Raw genomic sequence first — 19,028 nt, 5'->3', positions numbered from 1 at the left:
TTCACACTCAGATTTTTTTTTTTTTGGTGATGCTTTGAGTTGGTCTTTGATTAGATATTCTGTTAGATTCTGAGTTCAAACTCCTTGTGCACAGATTCAGAGTGAGCCGACATGCTCGCCTTCCCAGCAAGTGTTTCCAGTTATAAAAACATTGTTTATTTCTCAAGCAAACACAAATGTTTTCTTAATTTTATTTACTTTTCCAGACAGTATGTTTATGTAGCTGTAAAATAGCTGTTAATTAAATGTGATGTGCAATCGGAGCCGTCGGTCCAGACCATTAAAGTCTTCACGAGTCCACAAGGAGTACTGCAGACAGACAGAGAAGCCAAAACTGTAAAAAGCAAAGACACTTTGTGTTTTGTTGTGACTAAAAATTAATCCTGAGTTCCCACCCAGGATTAATTTTCCTGTGTTTCCTGAAGCTTTTTTCTTCCAGCCTCATTTAATACGTCTTAGTTCCTCTCACATTTCCAGATGTACAGCAGGATACATGGTTGTCTCATGGGGCCTCGTAACATCCTTCATTATATCACAAAGGTCAGAGACTGTGGTGTCCAAAAAAATAAATAAATAAAAATTGCTAGTATGCACAAGCGTGCTTCAGCGTTTGTGTTGTTTCGGCATTCTGAGGAGCAAATTTCTTGGTGATCTATGCGGTTTATAGACAACATTAAAGTGGAGGGAGTTTGCTGAAAGCATGATGTCATTTCCTCATTGTTCATGAGTGAAGACATCAACTCCATGCACCTCTTCTGAGAGAGAGAGAGAGAGAGAGACTGCCATCTTTCTTCTTTCTCCACTTCAAAAGAAATACAAGTAATGAACTGAAATCATGTAAACCGGGTACTGTATCTGATTATTAGTTTTCTTGTAAATGTGGTCACTGAAGTGCGTCATTGGGTCCCTTTGAAAATGCTGTCCGAGGGCCGTTTCATGTGCACTCATGTACGGTTTGCACATGATGTGAAACCAGACTATAGCAAAACTGGGACGTGGATGAGTAGTTAACATACTTGCTGGAAATTTGGGCTGATGAAAGCCAATGGTTACTGCTCTCTTCTGACACTTTTGAAATAATTCAAGCGTATTTACATGCTCACAGGTTTATATCATGATGAGGTGTGATGATGCAAGTGAACCACATTACAATGTGAAATCTGGACATGGGTGGGTGGGGGGGGACATGCTCAGGTGCAGTATGAAGCAGTCACACCTCATGTGAAACACTCAGAGAATCTGTCCCAGGAGTAAGAAGGAGGAGAAAAAATGTCATCAGTCCATCACCCAGTGTGACACGTGTTTCAGTATTTACGGATTTATGTTGAATTAAAAACCAATCAATCATTCCAAATGTTATGTTTTACATTATATGGTCATCGGAGACGGTGCTGCACAGACAAGCTGAACTATGTTTGTCCCCACATCCAGCTGTGAATTTTCATGTGTTCTGTCTCTGGTTGGATATTATGAACCCTAAAACACAGGATCGAAGCAGGTCAGTTCTGATAGCGCACGTTGCCACACCCACCATACTATGGAACCTCTGTGGGTCCTGGATGGCAAATACCCTGACAGACAGTCCCCAACTGTCCCTAACTCTCACAAGGACCCATTGACCTGCTGAAGTCAGGTGAAACGTGAATGTCCCCTGGACCTCTGCAGCCGCTGCACAGAACGCCTCGCATCGTCAAAATGTCATGACTGTTGTTCTGCCAGTGTAAGTGATACCTGTGGGTCTCTCAAAGGAACTCTTTGTTAGGCACCAGCAGTACCCATGGATCCTCCAAAGAGACAGAGTACCAACAACTTCCTGTCCTCCCCTTAGGTCACTGGTTCGGGTTCAGGTCTCACAACCACACAGCAAGAAAGGATTAATAACGAACCTAAAGACTTGGACCTTCACACCAGAGCAGAGGTCCCCATAAGTGGTCAAATCCCGCAATATCATGCAGGGTTCAAATAAGTCTGTGGTGCCCTGTTAGCATCACCAAACCTCTTCACCCAGGGATGTCCTGGAGGGCGTGCAGGAGGGCGTCATCCATCTCCAGCTACACTTTTGCAAAAAAATCAAAATAGGCCTTAAAGAAACACGACATGCTCACAGAGGCAGCATCTTGATGCTCCAACAACCAGCAAATAACATTCATTGAATAATTTTGTGATTTAAAACCAGACTAGAAATTTCAGTGATCTTGTATAATTACCATGTTTTTTTTCCCACAGGAACATCAAAGAAATGACTTTTCACAAAAACAAAATATTGCAATGATTTCTGTCCCTGATTGATGTGAAGCACTGATGTGCTTTTTGTTTTATTGAGTATTATTGCAGCGTGTTTTTTTTACACATGTACCACAAGTGTACAGCTGGACTGGAACACTAATAACAAATACTTCAGCCATGTAGCAGGAAAAAAAAAGGAAATTTGAGCATATAGTTCACTTTGTCACCTGTGTGAACTTTTACCCCAAACATTCATCAGACTTCACAAAAATGGTTTCAACTGTTTGTTTCTGCTGCATCCATTTTAATCAAAAGTTTAATTGGGTCATTGAGGTCAGGTAACCACCCCCCCACAATCACACTGACACACAGGCACACACACATACACACAACCGCAGTTAAGGAAAACCTCTGTTGGTCGTCTATGCTGGTATTTTTGAGCACATAGCTTGTTTGGGTCATCAGCCGGCTGCATCTCTCTTGGAACAGTCAGTGTGAGAGCGCCACCTGCCTTCATCATTACACACTTGAGCACCGCTGGAGTGTGAATCTCAGCTCCCTTTTCATGCGTAACGTGCAGTGGCCTCCTGTGTGCCTCTGATGTTCAATCAATCAATCAATCAATCAATTTTTTATATAGCGCCAAATCACAACAAACGGTTGCCCCAAGGCGCTAAATGTTGATAACAGAGGATCCACCTCTGCTTGCCTGAAGACACTGGAGCAAAAACCTACTGTCACCTCATGTCAGCAAGTCGTGCACAGCTGATGTTTCAGTGTCACTATTCAAGACCGGATGTGGTGCCTGTTTAATTTAACACGAGCCGTTAACCCACAGAAGTCAAAGGTCACTGCTGCTGAATGTTCATTGTGTGTGTGTTTGTAGCTGAGGGCAGCGGTGTGATCATTGTGGCCATCATCCTGAGTCTGCTGCTGCTGGCCATCCTGGGCAGCGTCCTCTACTTCCTCCATAAGAAGGGGAAGGTCCCGTGTGGACGCTCGGGGAAGCACAGCGTGTGAGTAACAAGACGAGCTGCAGCCGCTCTCTGCGCCTGCGTCACCGCAACACTTCACATCATTACGCAATACATTTATTTATTTGTCTGTCGGTTAGCAGGATTATGTCAGAACTGCTTCACGGATGTTAAGTGACGACAGGAAGGTTGTATGTTTGCTGTTCAGAGCTGCAGGATTCACAGTCACCATATTTAAAACTGCTCTTTACTAATGTGACCAAAAGAGGAACTTCTTTTTCTTATGTTAATTCAGGGTTTGTGCACACAAACGTGTTCCAGATCAAAGGCAGAATCCTTCAAACTGAACAAACAGCAGTTATTTCTTAATCTAATGTGGAGACAGCAAACGTTACACACAATCAGGAGGAACCGTGCATCTTACAGGAGATCCAGTCAGAGGGTTTTTCCCCTATTTTCATTTTTCATGTGAAACAGGAAACCGTGATGTTTTCGCTCCATCATTTCTTATCTTACAAATATGTCTGTTTGTCAAATTAAAAGCACATACTTACAGCAGCTGTGTGTGCTGCAAACTACTTCCTGAACTCCTGCCATTTCAGCAGGGGGCAGTAAGTCATCTTTAGATGTGAGTGATTTAAGTTCAGTTTAAGTTTGTAAATACGTTCAAAATACATGGATGACACAAGAAAGTGAAAACACTTATTTCCATTGTGGTGTGTTTAAAAATCAAGTGACAAAATAGAAGTAAAAATAAAAATGATTGTGTGTGTATATGATAACTAGACCCTAAACAATTTATAAATACATTAAGACAGTAAATTAACATAAAATTACATCAACAGGAAATAAAAGGTCCAAGTTCCTCTTCTAAAAATTGTTGAGGTCTGAGGTTCTAAAATCACTGATTGTTGCTGTCTGTTCCACATGGACAGCAGGGTGGAGAGGCAGGGCAAGTTGTGAGTGTTATTCACACATAAATTTGGACAAGTGACAAATTTTGCACTTCCTATATGGGGTCTTATTTGGTGCGGTGAGCTCTGTATAGTCTGCAGTGCTGTAGCATAGTGTAGTTAGTTGCTTGCTTCTCGCTTCCAGCTGCAGCCACCATCTAGCTCCTTGGAGTGAAAAGGAGGCTGAGTGCGTAAGACCTCCCTGGTGGTTTTATGGATCTGTGCACCAAGACTCTCACAGTCCCTCCACGTTGGTGCACCACGGGCAACTGGGTACCTTGCGGCCCCAGGCTGAACTGTGAGGGATCTCGGAGCAGGTTGGAGCCCCAAAGGTACAGTGTGCAGTTCCACTGGCATGTGGACACGCCCTGGCACTTATCATTCCAACCACTTGCTGCCTTGTAGGTTGGGCCTCTTTAGGCAAAGGCTAGGAGAATGCAACTCAAAAATCAAATCCAGCTCATGGCCTTCTAGGTGAAGGCTAAGGGAGTCAAACCCAAGAGAAAATCTGGAGCGGAACTCCATCAGGCAGCCTGGTGCCATCATGCATCATTGTGGCAGCTCCTACAGCTGACCTGGTGCCAGGAGTATCGGACCTTTCCTTTCCACTTGGATCACATCAGCAAAGCTGAGAAGGAAGACCTGCTGACTGGGCAACACAGGACTTCCAATCCATGACCAGGCTTGTGCCATGGAGAGGACATTCCAGCTTTGTCCGTCATAAGATGAAGACACAACCCAGCAAGCAGCAGTCACCAGTTATAAGCTCAAACTTGATTGGCGTAAAGATCAAATCAAATCAATTTTATTTATATAGCGCCAAATCACAACAAACAGTTGCCCCAAGGCGCTTTATATTGTAAGGCAAGGCCATACAATAATTACGGAAAAACCCCAACGGTCAAAACGACCCCCTGTGAGCAAGCATTTGGCGACAGTGGGAAGGAAAAACTCCCTTTTAACAGGAAGAAACCTCCAGCAGAACCAGGCTCAGGGAGGGGCAGTGTTCTGGTGGGACTGGTTGGGGCTGAGGGAGAGAACCAGGAAAAAGACATGCTGTGGAAGAGAGCAGAGATCAATCACTAATGATTAAATGCAGAGTGGTGCATACAGAGCAAAAAGAGAAAGAAACACTCAGTGCATCATGGGAACCCCCCAGCAGTCTAAGTCTATAGCAGCATAACTAAGGGATGGTTCAGGGTCACCTGATCCAGCCCTAACTATAAGCTTTAGCAAAAAGGAGTTTGTTTTAAGCCTAATCTTAAAAGTAGAGAGGGTGTCTGTCTCCCTGATCTGAATTGGGAGCTGGTTCCACAGGAGAGGAGCCTGAAAGCTGAAGGCTCTGCCTCCCATTCTACTCAGAGTAGAATGGGAGGCAGATGAGCATGAGGGGCTGCTTCTGATGGTAGGAGGGATCTTAGGAGCCCACTGGATAGCTACTGCCTGCCTCAAGCTGAGCAGCCCTCGGCCAATAAGGTGCTGTCCCGCTACGACGTGCCTGCTTCATGGGGTGAGTGAAGCTTAGGAATGTACATTCCAACAAGCCAGTCGTTAAACACATCACCAGAAAACACAATTCAAAGAGCTCACTGCTCCATTTTGCCAGCTGGAATGTAAGGAGAATTGCAACCCGGCCTTACACAGGACATCACCAATATCTCTGATGTCAGGAAAACTGCCATTATTGACAGAGAGCTGAACCAATTCCATCGATATAGCTGCACTTCAGAAAATGCGAATTGCAGACAGTGGATCCCTGAAAGAAGAAAACTACACGTTCTTCTGGCAAGGTAAACCTGAGGAAGATGTTCTTGAGCCTGGGGTGGGATTCGCTATCAAAAACTCCCTCATGCCCAATTAGTTAAGACCCCATCTCAAGGAACAGAGAGATTACTTCTACTACGTATAAACACTTCCAAGAGCCTTGCAAACTTCCTCTGCATATATGCACCTACACTCACATCTACATCAGATGATAAAGACAAAATTTTATGATTCCTTCGTAACTGCCATACAAAGTGTTCCACAGAGTGAGTCACTGTTTGTACTGGGGTACTTCAATGCAAGAGTGGGGAGCAACCACAATTCTTGGCCAACCTGTATTGGGCACCATGGAACTGGCAAGATGAATGAAAATGGTCAACGCTTCCTACAGTTATACTGCTACCACGATCCGTGTGTCACCAACACCTTCTTTCAACAGAAACCACACCACAAAGTGTTCTGTTGACATCCACGATCTGGCCATTGGCACCTTATCTTGACTCGCAGGAAAGATCTGAACTACGTAAAGCTCACCAGAACCTTTTCACAGTGTTAACACCAACCACTCCCACTCCCTCATCTGTGCCAGAGTCAGAATCCACCCCAAGAAGCCCCACAGATCGAGACCCAAGCCAGTACCCAAGCTGAACACCTTTAAGACCAAAGACCCAGAGAAAGTTGAAGAGTTCCAAATGGAGCTCAGCTGCATCCAGCAACAACCACCAGCACCACCTCAGAGGACCTATGGCACCATATCAAGACCACCATATACCAAACTGCACTGACAGTGTTTGGGAAGAGAGAAAGGTCCAACACACACTGGTTTGACAACCACTGGAAGGAAATGGAACCATCAGTGATATCCAAGAGAAGAGCACTTGCAGTCTACAAAAACTCTCCAACAGCCAAGAACCTAGAGAGGCTGAGAGAGGAATAAAGGGCCACACAACGCAAAGCCAGGCAGTATGTGAACATGCCTGGTTCTCAAGACCAGGCACCTAAGTGGCTCTACTCTACTCTTTTCTATTCTCCTATTTTACTCTTCCTTTTTAGATATACCTTTGTATACTGGCATAGTTCCACCTTAGAATTGGAATATAATATATAAGATATACCTTACTGAAATTTCATGCACTGGCTTCAAGTCTGGGAAGACATCCAGAACACATCAGACACAGGCTACATCAGAAGAATGTTTGAAGGCATCAAGAACAGCGCAGCTGAAATCCAAGTCTGGGGAGATCATTAAAGAAGAAAATGGAACACTGGGTAGAACACTACATTGAAGTGTATGGTAGGACAAACCTAGTCACTGAGAGAGCCCTGAACTCAATTCCACAACTGCCAACAATGGAGAACCTTGACAGCGAACCAAGTGAGGGGGAACTTCAGAAAGCAATCAGGCAACTATCTAGTGGCAAAGCAGCAGGCAGCAACTGTATACCACCTGAGATCATCAAGTACGGATCTTCAGCCCTCTTAGGACCTCTGACAGATCTCCTAAAAAAACCTGCTTAATAGAATGCTCAGTACCACAGGAAATGCGTGACTCCAACTGCATAAACCTGTATAAGAACAAGGGCGACCATGGCTGCTGTGACCACTATCGCGGAATATCACTTCTAGTCACAGTCGGCAAAGCATTTGCCCGTGTGGCGCTATCTCACCTCCAGAAACTAGCTTCAGGGATCTACCCAGAATCACAGTGTGGTTTCAGGGCAGGTCGCTCAACAGTGGACATGATTTTCTCTCTAAAACTGATCTCTGCTCTCTTCCATAGCATGTCTTTTTCCTGGTTCTCTCCTTCAGCCCCAACCAGTCCCAGCAGAAGACTGCCCCTCCCTGAGCCTGGTTCTGCTGGAGGTTTCTTCCTGTTAAAAGGGAGTTTTTCCTTCCCACTGTCACCAAATGCTTGCTCACAGGGGGTCGTTTTGACTGTTGGGGTTTTTACATAATTATTGTATGGCCTTGCCTTACAATATAAAGTGCCTTGGGGCAACTGTTTGTTGTGATTTGGCGCTATATAAATAAAATTGATTTGATTTAAAACTGTTTGCTGATGATGCAGCACTAGTGACCCACAAAGAACAGGATCTTCAGATTCTTATGGATCAGTTCTCGAAAGCCTGCAAAGAGTTTGGGCTGATCATCAGCGTCAAAAAGACCAAAGTTCTCTGCCAAGGAGTAGAGACACCACCGTTTGGCTCACAATATGCTAAACCGTTATACAACCCCTGGCAAAAATTATGGAATCACCCTGTAAATTTTCATCCCCAAAACTAACACCTGCATCAAATCACATCTGCTCGTTGATATTGACCCTATGCCATGACATTGACCCTATGTGTCTTTTTGCAAGGAATGTTTTCACAGTTTTTGCTCTATGGCAAGATGCATTATCATCTTGAAAATGATTTCATCATCCCCAAACATCCTTTCAATTGTCCAAAATATCAACGTAAACTTGTGCATTTATTGATGATGTAACGACAGCCATCTCCCCAGTGCCTTTACCTGACATGCAGCCCCATATCATCAATGACTGTGAAAATTTACATGTTCTCTTCAGGCAGTCATCTTTATAAATCCCATTGGAAAGGCACCAAACAAAAGTTCCAGCATCATCACCTTGCCCAATGCAGATTCGAGATTCATCACTGAATATGACTGTCATCCAGTCATCCACAGTCCACGATTGCTTTTCCTTAGCCCATTGTAACCTTGTTTTTTCTGTTTAGGTGTTAATGATGGCTTTCGTTTAGCTTTTCTGTATGTAAATCCCATTTCCTTTAGGCGGTTTCTTACAGTTCGGTCACAGACGTTGACTCCAGTTTCCTCCCATTCGTTCCTCATTTGTTTTGTTTGATTTGATTGATTTTTGAGACATATTGCTTTAAGTTTTCTGTCTTGACGCTTTGATGTCTTCCTTGGTCTACCAGTATGTTTGCCTTTAACAACCTTCCCATGTTGTTTGTATTTGGTCCAGAGTTTAGACACAGCTGACTGAACAACCAACATCTTTTGCAACATTGCGTGATGATTTACTCTCTTTTAAGAGTTTGATAATCCTCTCCTTTGTTTCAATTGACATCTCTCGTGTTGGAGCCATGATTCATGTCAGTCCACTTGGTGCAACAGCTCTCCAAGGTGTGATCACTCCTTTTTAGATGCAGACTAACGAGCAGATCTGATTTGATGCAGGTGTTAGTTTTGGGGATGAAAATTTACAGGGTGATTCCATAATTTATTCCTCAGAATTGAGTGATTCCATATTTTTTCCCTCTGCTTGGTCTAAAAAAGTAACCGTTACTGACTGCCACAATCTTTTTTTTTTTTTGATTTCTTATAGTGTTTCTTAAAGCCAGAAAGTTGCCATTTGAAATGACTTTAGTTTTGTGTCATGTCTGTGATCTGCTTTTTTTCTACAAAATTAAACAACTGAATGAACATCCTCTGAGGCCAGTGATTCCATAATTTTTGCCAGGGGTTGTATTACAACTGCGGTACTTCATGAATGTGTTTATTAAATATGGATTGTTGAATAGAAATGTTTGTTATTATTAACACTAATGTAACTAATGTATATATAGTATGTATAATTTGAGTGTATTTCGTTGCTCATAAAATAAAGAAAAATTGAAAAGAAGTTTGGAAAATCCACTTTTTTTCATCACATATTATAACACGATTGGACCTCACTTTTTCAACCAGGTCATATTTTTTTCAAACCAACCTCAAGGCAATTGCATTGTGCTTTAGTCAATAGAAAACCCATGAAATGAAAAATTAAAAGTAAATAAAAGGCCCTTGAGTCAATTTTAAGTACAAAAAAATTAAATTAAAAATGACCCTTGCGGATGTTATGCCGTCTGTCAAAACCAAGTGGGAGATATAGATGGTTAAAAGTCACATAAACTATAGCTAACATTTACACTTAGATGGGCATTCTACTTTGAAATATGTACGTATTCTCCGATATACATCATCAATTTGTATAAAAGATACGCATATTAAGAAATTATAACAAGTTGAAAACAACCTGAGAATTGTCCGTCAAAAATAACATCCGCAAGGGTCCATACTCTTATTAATTTCACTTTTCCTTAATGGAAAAGTGAAATTTTTAAAGTTAATAGTTAATGAGTTATCTTGAGCTTTGTGGTTTATGAAAGAAATATATGTGTACTACAATTTCAAACTAGTTTGCAATAAAAACATGTAACTTGAAAAATTGGCCTTTGTGTTACACTTTCATAACAGTTTAGCATATTGTGAGCCGTCTATCCTCATCGATGGATCATCCCTAGAGGTTGTTGACAGCTTCACCTACCTTGGCTCAACTGGCACAGCCACCAACTTCCCTGATGCTGAACTAAATACTTACATTGCAAAAGCTACTTTTTTGTGTGGACAAACAAAAAAACTGACCACCAACACAAACGTTCGCATCTATGAATCATGCGTGGTGAGCACACTCCTATTTGGGAGTGAGTCCTAGACAGTCTATGCCAGTCAGGGACAACGCTTGAACAACTTCCATCTCCGCTGTCTTAGACGCATTCTTGGCATCACATGGCAGGACAAGATCATCAACAATGAAGTGCTGAGACGGACCAAGCTGAACAGCATCCAGACACTGCTCACCAAGCGCAGACTACGATGGCTTGGGCATGTGAACAGGATGCAAGATGGCCGCATTCCAAAGGACCTTCTCTATGGGGAGCTAGCCCGAGGTAAGAGAAAGCTTGGGCGACCTTATCTTAGGTTCAAGGATGTCTGCAAAAGAGACATGAAGTCCACCAGCATCGATTCTGAAAACTGGGAAAAGCTTGCCCCCAACTGCACCATCTGGAGGCAAACTGTCAATGACGGCATCAAGGGCAGAGCAACAAAGGAGAGCTAGCAATGAGGAGAGACAGAAGAGGCGAAAGGAAACTCCCATCACCTAGGCACACACCATCATCTCACGAGACAGAAGGAGCCTACTAAATGGGGTCTTATTAAATCAGGCACTCATTGTCTTGTCTAAGGATGCAGGCAGGTTGCATGAACCCAGATCAGCAGATTGGGAGGCCAGCTCCTCGCCACTCAGCTACCTGCTCTGCAAATCAATCAATCAATTTTATTTATATAGCGCCAAATCACAACAAAAAGTTGCCCCAAGGCACTTTATATTGTAAGGCAAGGCCATACAATAATTACGTAAAAACAACACGACCCCCTGTGAGCAAGCACTTGGCGACAGTGGGAAGGAAAAACTCCCTTTTAACAGGAAGAAACCTAGAGGTCATCCATGTCTTTATGTCTGTAAGACAATCCTGCAGTTTAGCTAATTGGTGTGTGTCCTCTGGCTTCATGGATAGATAAAGCTGGGTATCATCTGCGTAACAATGAAAATTTAAGCAATGCCGTCTAATAATACTGCCTAAGGGAAGCATGTATAAAGTGAATAAAATTGGTCCTAGCATAGAACCTTGTGGAACTCCATAATTAACCTTAGTCTGTGAAGAAGATTCCCCATTTACATGAACAAATTGTAATCTATTAGATAAATATGATTCAAACCACCGCAGCGCAGTGCCTTTAATACCTATGGCATGCTCTAATCTCTGTAATAAAATTTTATGGTCAACAGTATCAAAAGCAGCACTGAGGTCTAACATAACAAGCACAGAGATGAGTCCACTGTCCGAGGCCATAAGAAGATCATTTGTAACCTTCACTAATGCTGTTTCTGTGCTATGATGAATTCTAAAACCTGACTGAAACTCTTCAAATAGACCATTCCTCTGCAGATGATCAGTTAGCTGTTTTACAACTACCCTTTAAAGAATTTTTGAGAGAAAAGGAAGGTTGGAGATTGGCCTATAATTAGCTAAGATAGCTGGGTCAAGTGATGGCTTTTTAAGTAATGGTTTAATTACTGCCACCTTAAAAGCCAACTAATAAAGATAGATTGATCATATTTAAGATTGAAGCATTAATTAATGGTAGGGCTTCCTTGAGCAGCCTGGTAGGAATGGGGTCTAATAGACATGTTGATGGTTTGGATGAAGTAACTAATGAAAATAACTCAGACAGAACAATCGGAGAGAAAGAGTCTAACCAAATACCGGCATCACTGAAAGCAGCCAAAGATAACGATACATCTTTGGGATGGTTATGAGTAATTTTTTCTCTAATAGTTAAAATTTTATTAGCAAAGAAAGTCATGAAGTCATTACTAGTTAAAGTTAAAGTAATACTCGGCTCAATAGAGCTCTGACTCTTTGTCAGCCTGGCTACAGTGCTGAAAAGAAACCTGGGGTTGTTCTTATTTTCTTCAATTAGTGATGAGTAGTAAGATGTCCTAGCTTTATGGAGGGCTTTTTTTATAGAGCAACAGACTCTTTTTCCAGGCTAAGTGAAGATCTTCTAAATTAGTGAGACGCCATTTCCTCTCCAACTTATGGGTTATCTGCTTTAAACTGCGAGTTTGTGAGTTATACCACGGAGTCAGGCACTTCTGATTTAAAGCTCTCATTTTCAGAGGAGCTACAGCATCCAAAGTTGTCTACAATGAGGATGTAAAACTATTGACGAGATACTCTATCTCACTTACAGAGTTTAGGTAACTACTCTGCACTGTGTTGGTATATGGCATTAGAGAAGATAAAGAAGGAATCATATCCTTAAACCTAGTTACAGTGCTTTCTGAAAGACCTCTAGTGTAATGAAACTTATTCCCCACTGCTGGGTAGTCCATCAGAGTAAATGTAAATGTTATTAAGAAATGATCAGACAGAAGGGAGTTTTCAGGGAATACTGTTAAGTCTTCTATTTCCATACCATAAGTCAGAACAAGATCTAAGATATGATTAAAGTGGTGGGTGGACTCATTTACATTTTGAGCAAAGCCAATAGAGTCTAATAATAGATTAAATGCAGTGTTGAGGCTGTCATTCTCAGCATCTGTGTGGATGTTAAAATCGCCCACTATAATTATCTTATCTGAGCTAAGCACTAAGTCAGACAAAAGGTCTGAAAATTCACAGAGAAACTCACAGTAATGACCAGGTGGACGATAGATAACAACAAATAAAACTGGTTTTTGGGACTTCCAATTTGGATAGACAAGACTAAGAGTCAAGCTTTCAAATGAATTAAAGCTCTGTCTGTGTTTTGGATTAATTAATAAGCTGGAATGGAAGATTGCTGCTAATCCTCCGCCCCTGCCCGTGCTACGAGCATTCTGACAGTTAGTGTGACTCGGGTGTGTTGACTCATTTAAACTAACATATTCATCCTGCTGTAACCAGGTTTCTGTAAGGCAGAATAAATCAATATGTTGATCAATTATTATATCATTTACTAACAGGGACTTAGAAGAGAGAGACCTAATGTTTAATAGACCACATTTAACTGTTTTAGTCTGTGGTGCAGTTGAAGGTGCTATATTATTTTTTCTTTTTGAATTTTTATGCTTAAATAGATTTTTGCTGGTTATTGGTGGTCTGGGAGCAGACACCGTCTCTATGGGGATGGGGTAATGAGGGGATGGCAGGGGGAGAGAAGCTGCAGAGAGGTGTGTAAGACTACAACTCTGCTTCCTGGTCCCAACCCTGGATAGTCACGGTTTGGAGGATTTAAGAAAATTGGCCAGATTTCTAGAAATGAGAGCTGCTCCATCCAAAGTGGGATGGATGCCGTCTCTCCTAACAAGACCAGGTTTTCCCCAGAAGCTTTGCCAATTATCTATGAAGCCCACCTCATTTTTTGGACACCACTCAGACAGCCAGCAATTCAAGGAGAACATGCGGCTAAACATGTCACTCCCGGTCCGATTGGGGAGGGGCCCAGAGAAAACTACAGAGTCAGACATTGTTTTTGCAAAGTTACACACTGTTTCAATGTTAATTTTAGTGACCTCCGATTGGCGTAACCGGGTGTCATTACTGCCGACGTGAATTACAATCTTACCAAATTTACGCTTAGCCTTAGCCAGCAGTTTCAAATTTCCTTCAATGTCGCCTGCTCTGGCCCCCGGAAGACAATTGACTATGGTTGCTGGTGTCGCTAACTTCACATTTCTCAAAACAGAGTCGCCAATAACCAGAGTTTGATCCTCGGTGGGTGTGTCGTCGAGTGGGGAAAAACGGTTAGAAATGTGAACGGGTTGGCGGTGTACACGGGGCTTCTGTTTAGAACTACGCTTCTTCCTCACAGTCACCCAGTTGGCCTGCTTTCCCGGCTGCTCGGGATCTGCCAGAGGGAAACTAACGGCGGCTAAGCTACCTTGGTCCGCACTGACTACAGGGGCCTGGCTAGCTGTAGAATTTTCCACGGTGCGGAGCCGAGTCTCCAATTCGCCCAGCCTGGCCTCCAAAGCTACGAATAAGCTACACTTATTACAAGTAACATTACTGCTAAAGGAGGCCGAGGAATAACTAAACATTTCACACCCAGAGCAGAAAAGTGCAGGAGAGACAGGAGAAGCCGCCATGCTAAACCGGCTAAGAGCTAGTAGCTGTGCTAAGCTAGCGGATTCCTAAAAACACACAAAGTGAATAATGTGTAAATAATTTAGAGGTGATTCAGCAGAAGGAGTGCTTTAGTTAAGGCACGTAAAGATTACACTGGGAAACAAATCGTAATCTAGATAACTAGATCAATCTAACTGCGCAGATTAAACAGCTAACAGATACAGAAAAACACCGCTGTGCTCCGGAACAGGAAGTGATACAATACCGCAGTGAGAGCCAACCACCAGTAGAGGCAAGCAAATGTAAATTTTTAACAAACAAAACAGAACAAAAAGGGAGGACATGTTTTATTGGGGAGGTGATAACAGCAAAAAACATGATTGGGCAGAATTTTACACAAGTTACTACATTATTGATCTGAATTCAGGTACTAAGGAAAAGTTGTGAATACTTATTATCCAGTGCTGTGGACTTGCAGCCACCTCGGCTGCATGCATGCTTCCAGCACAACATTCAGTAGGCTCAAGACTGTAGAGGGAAGAGAAGATGGACACTTCATCCCCAACTCCTTTAACCTTTCAGAAATTCTGTTGGTTTTTGGCTCCAGACATGTATTGAGTCACTTGTCTGTAGTGAAGCACGAGACCATTTTTAACAGCCTCAGTTGTGTACGCACAACTGCATTTCTCCCAGACTGTGGGAGTCACCATTAGTTTGCTGGTTCAGAATGAAACATTTCTGCTATGGTAACAACAGTTGACTGCTTCTTGTGGGCTTTTCTATGCTGAACTGTGCGAAATGCTGCCCCCACTGGTGAGCAGAGGGGGCAGTCATTCCATAATTCCATAATATCCAGATAGATGCATGTCATGTTGTTTTACAAGACATGAACACCCTAAACCTTTAGTTTGTCCAGTTATTTTTGAGCTCTGCCAGTGGAGGGACTGTGTGGTTGTAATTCCTAAATGGTTTATGTGGTAAATGGACTGCATTTGTATACCACTTTTCCATCTACATCAGATGCTCAAAGCACTTTACAGTGATGCCTCACATTCACCCATTCACACAGTCACACTTACACACCGATGTCAGGATGCAAGGCGCCAACTACACACTGGGAACAACCCTCACCTCCGCTTTTGTTAAACCTCAGAATTAAGCTGCAACCAAGCTGCCACTAAGGGTTGCTTCGTTGCTTCCTTTCTACTCTACTGTGTGTGTGTGTGAGTGTGTGTGTGTGATGTGGGGGGGTGGGGGTGTTAGTATTTTTAAAACCTAGTCACCTTATTCAGCCCTACTTTTACAACAGAGACCTTTCCATTTTGTCTTAGGACTTCCGCTCAGTGGTGTTTTCAGTATAGAAAAATGGAAGTCATTCCATGGGTGGAAACAAAAACCTTTTTGAAAAGCTCAAAGGGAACGACTGGCTCACCCACGGCTCATAACAGAGTGGGCAGATGACATGAAAAAAATTATGTATACCGATATTTTTAACTACTTTGTGTTGTCACTTGGTGTGGACGGTTTGGCTACGAGGAACTATAAAAGCACCGAAGAAAAGAATCTCCTGAATCCTTGAAGTTAAAATAATACCCAACAAGTAGTACCACTATAATGCCAAGATTACTTAATGTTGGTTTTTCATGCAGCGCTTGGTTGTAATAAAACGCCAGAAAATGAGCTCAAGGCTTGTGTGACTGTTCCTGCGACTTCTGACTACCATAGAAAAAAAAAAATTTCAACATTACTGATAACTTAACAAGACAATGGAGAAGGCCCGAAAAAATGCCACCCAAAAGAAAATCATACTCTGCAGATTACAAGTTGCGACTGGTGAAATATGCATCCGAAAACGGTAGCCGTCACAATATTATCATCTGAACTTTTCATGTTAACATACCTGTATGTCCACACGACTTATAGTCCAGTGCGACTTATTTATGGTTTATTTTTCTTTATAATGGATAAAGTGGCTGGTGCGACTTATAGTCCGGAAAATACGGTAAATTAGATAACAACTAACGCTACAAACACAGCTTACCTCATAAGCATCCGCCATGAATAAAATGATCCATAAAATGAAAAGAACAGACACAGGGAGGTTTGGGTGGATTTTTCAAATTCAGCGCCTTTAGCCAGCACTGGAAATCCTCATCTTTCAATGGAGGAGGGAGCAAGTTAAATGCTGGTCCACAGCACTCAGATCTCTCCTTTCCATGTTTAAATCATCATTCTGAAAGCGACAGTTTCCTCTTCCTCCAGTTGTTGTGGCACCCACGAACTGAACCATTAATGTTGTTCATGTTTGGACACTTCTAGCATACTGTGTTCCCACGTAGCTAATCATTGACGCAGTGGCAAACTGGAAGTTGTTTGACAAAATGGAGCCGCCCACCCTGACTTCCTGAATGAGGTGAATAGTTTGAACACCAACTTAACATCAAGTTCCTAAAAACAGGAAGTGCTCCTTTTGTTTTTTCACCAGCACCAATGAAAAGTCCAGCAAAGACGACATCGTTGCAGAGATGAAGACAAGTGTGAAGAACGAGGGAGCGGTGCTGCTGAAGGAGATGAGAAAGGCCTGAGGCAGCAGGTATCTGACCCACAACCCGCCCTGTAGGGCCACTTTCCTCCAGTCCCAGTAACATTCCCGGTCACACAGACAGTACATGATATGAGACTGAAGTACGTGCGGTTTACTGTGCTGCGTCCACGAGCACAGCTCTAGCAAAACCGCTTATATTCTCTTCATTTTTGCACTTCTGATAAAAAAGAACAGAAATGTCTGAAAAGATGCGTCAAACTGAGAACACAGTTAAAAACGTTCTTATTAACGGCAGCTTGTGTGTCCCCAGCAGAAACACGGCACTTTCTCTGAGTTTTTGGGGAAATTACATGCAAACAAAGTGAAAATGCAAAGAAAAAGTGATGATGCGGTGGAACGTGGACATGTGTTGTGGTTTGTTTCTGACCCACGGCTGCTCAAGCCTGTCGAGGTGGTTGTGCAGGCGAGAGAACACAGCTACTCCGTCCACCTCCGACTCATTCACATTATTTGCCTTGTCTTTCTTGCAACGGCTTCAGTGATTGCAGCTGTAAACAAAACAGTACACCATGTTTCTGTGTGAACTGATGCTCTGTGTGTGTGCAGGCTGTGGTCAGATCCCGCGACATTAGGCAGGGCTTCAAACGAGACAGCGCTGCCCATACTCCTGACAAACATATTTGTGTCGCTGTGCAACGGCAGCAGCACTGCTGATCGTCTTGATACTGCCCCTGCTGGTCATGTGTGCACTGCAGCTTGCAGACACGTGTTAATTTCATCTGAACACATCAAATGCACAAAATATTCCATCCTTGGTAAGCACAGTCCACGTGTGTCTGTTTACAATAACAGAGCGGAGTTAACAAACTTTCTCATGCCAAAAACTTTCCACCCAGAACAACGCTAGAAGAACGCTAGCAGGTGAAAAAACATTGATTGTATGTTTGACAAGAAAGCGGAAACGTCTGAGCTCCTGTGCTTAGAAACCAAAGAAGGCATTCAGTGTAAGACGTAATAAAACTTAGTGAAATCTGAACCTAAAGCTGCACAAGCATTCTAATTTCACAGCCAAGCTAAAGGAAGTGTGATCAGATCAGATCAATCAAATCTGAGTGTTCGTCTCTTTCACTCTGGCACAGGAGGCAGCAAAAACAACATTTACATTTTAGCTCCTGAAGGATTTTTCATATTTTATTTTTAGTCATTTTGATGACAGCAGTGAGCTGCAGGAAGTGTGGAGCCCCCTGGTGGACTCTCTTTGGTGTTTGTGTGCTCTTATTTAAAATGAAATATATCAGTAGAACAAACTGTTAATTTGGCCACACCTACAAAAAAAAGCTGTTCTCTATGACATCACGGCTGTTATTGTTCTTGCAGTGACATCATCATTTCTCTCTCGTCCTCCTCAGTGACATGCAGCCGGAGGCGGAACGTGGAGACGGAGACCAGAGACCAACTCACTGTCCGCACATTCCCATCATGCTCTCTGCTCAGCGGTACTCCTACGCTGACACACTCGTAGATCTTGTTTCGGTTGTTTGCTGTGTGTACGATGCTGATTTTTTTTTTAAGTGTGTATATTTGCTCGATTTGTTATTTAAAGTGTTCAGGCTGTTTGCTTATTTGCTGATTTTTCTTTAAACTTGTTTAGTCTCCAACATATTGCAGGTGTCACCAGCACATTTTCATACGTGGTGCCAATATTTGCCAAAATAATTCACAGCACTCATGCTGCAGTTTTTGAGCCAAAACAAACAAACAAAGAAAAAACACGTACAACAAATAAAAGGAGACGTGTTGTTTGGATGCAGAACATCTGAAGCATCAGGAAGCTCGAAGGCTTCAGAACATCATCATCCAGAAAAGACACTGCAACTGTGAAAACTGCTGTTGTAAATAGATGTAGTAAACAGACCAGCAGGGGGCAGCCTTTCACTGCTAGTTAAACTGTAGAGCTCAAAGGTTGTCTGGCTGCCAAACACTGAACCTGAAGGCTGCTGGACCGTCCCAGTGTTCACCACACGTTTACTGAGCATACGTGTGACACGTAGACGTCCCATGTCCACATGACCACTTTTAGTTTTTGGTCTTGACATGAACCACT

General features: G+C 42.6%; 1 protein-coding gene across 1 annotated transcript in view; it reads left to right on the top strand.

The window, feature by feature from the left end:
* mcama (melanoma cell adhesion molecule a) overlaps positions 1-18,772 on the top strand; it is a 183,755-nt gene extending 164,983 nt beyond the window's left edge. Inside the window, exons 19-21 of the mRNA XM_034178051.1 lie at positions 3,113-3,242; positions 16,865-16,972; positions 18,334-18,772. Of these exons, the coding sequence (XP_034033942.1) occupies positions 3,113-3,242; positions 16,865-16,964 (230 nt within the window). The 3' untranslated portion in view covers positions 16,965-16,972; positions 18,334-18,772. The remainder of the gene's footprint in view (positions 1-3,112; positions 3,243-16,864; positions 16,973-18,333) is intronic.
* The last annotated feature ends 256 nt before the right edge of the window (positions 18,773-19,028 follow it).

Source organism: Thalassophryne amazonica, chromosome 9 (genome assembly GCF_902500255.1).
Source record: "Thalassophryne amazonica chromosome 9, fThaAma1.1, whole genome shotgun sequence".
NCBI classification, from domain to species: domain Eukaryota; kingdom Metazoa; phylum Chordata; class Actinopteri; order Batrachoidiformes; family Batrachoididae; genus Thalassophryne; species Thalassophryne amazonica.
This window is presented reverse-complemented; position numbering and strand designations above follow the sequence as displayed.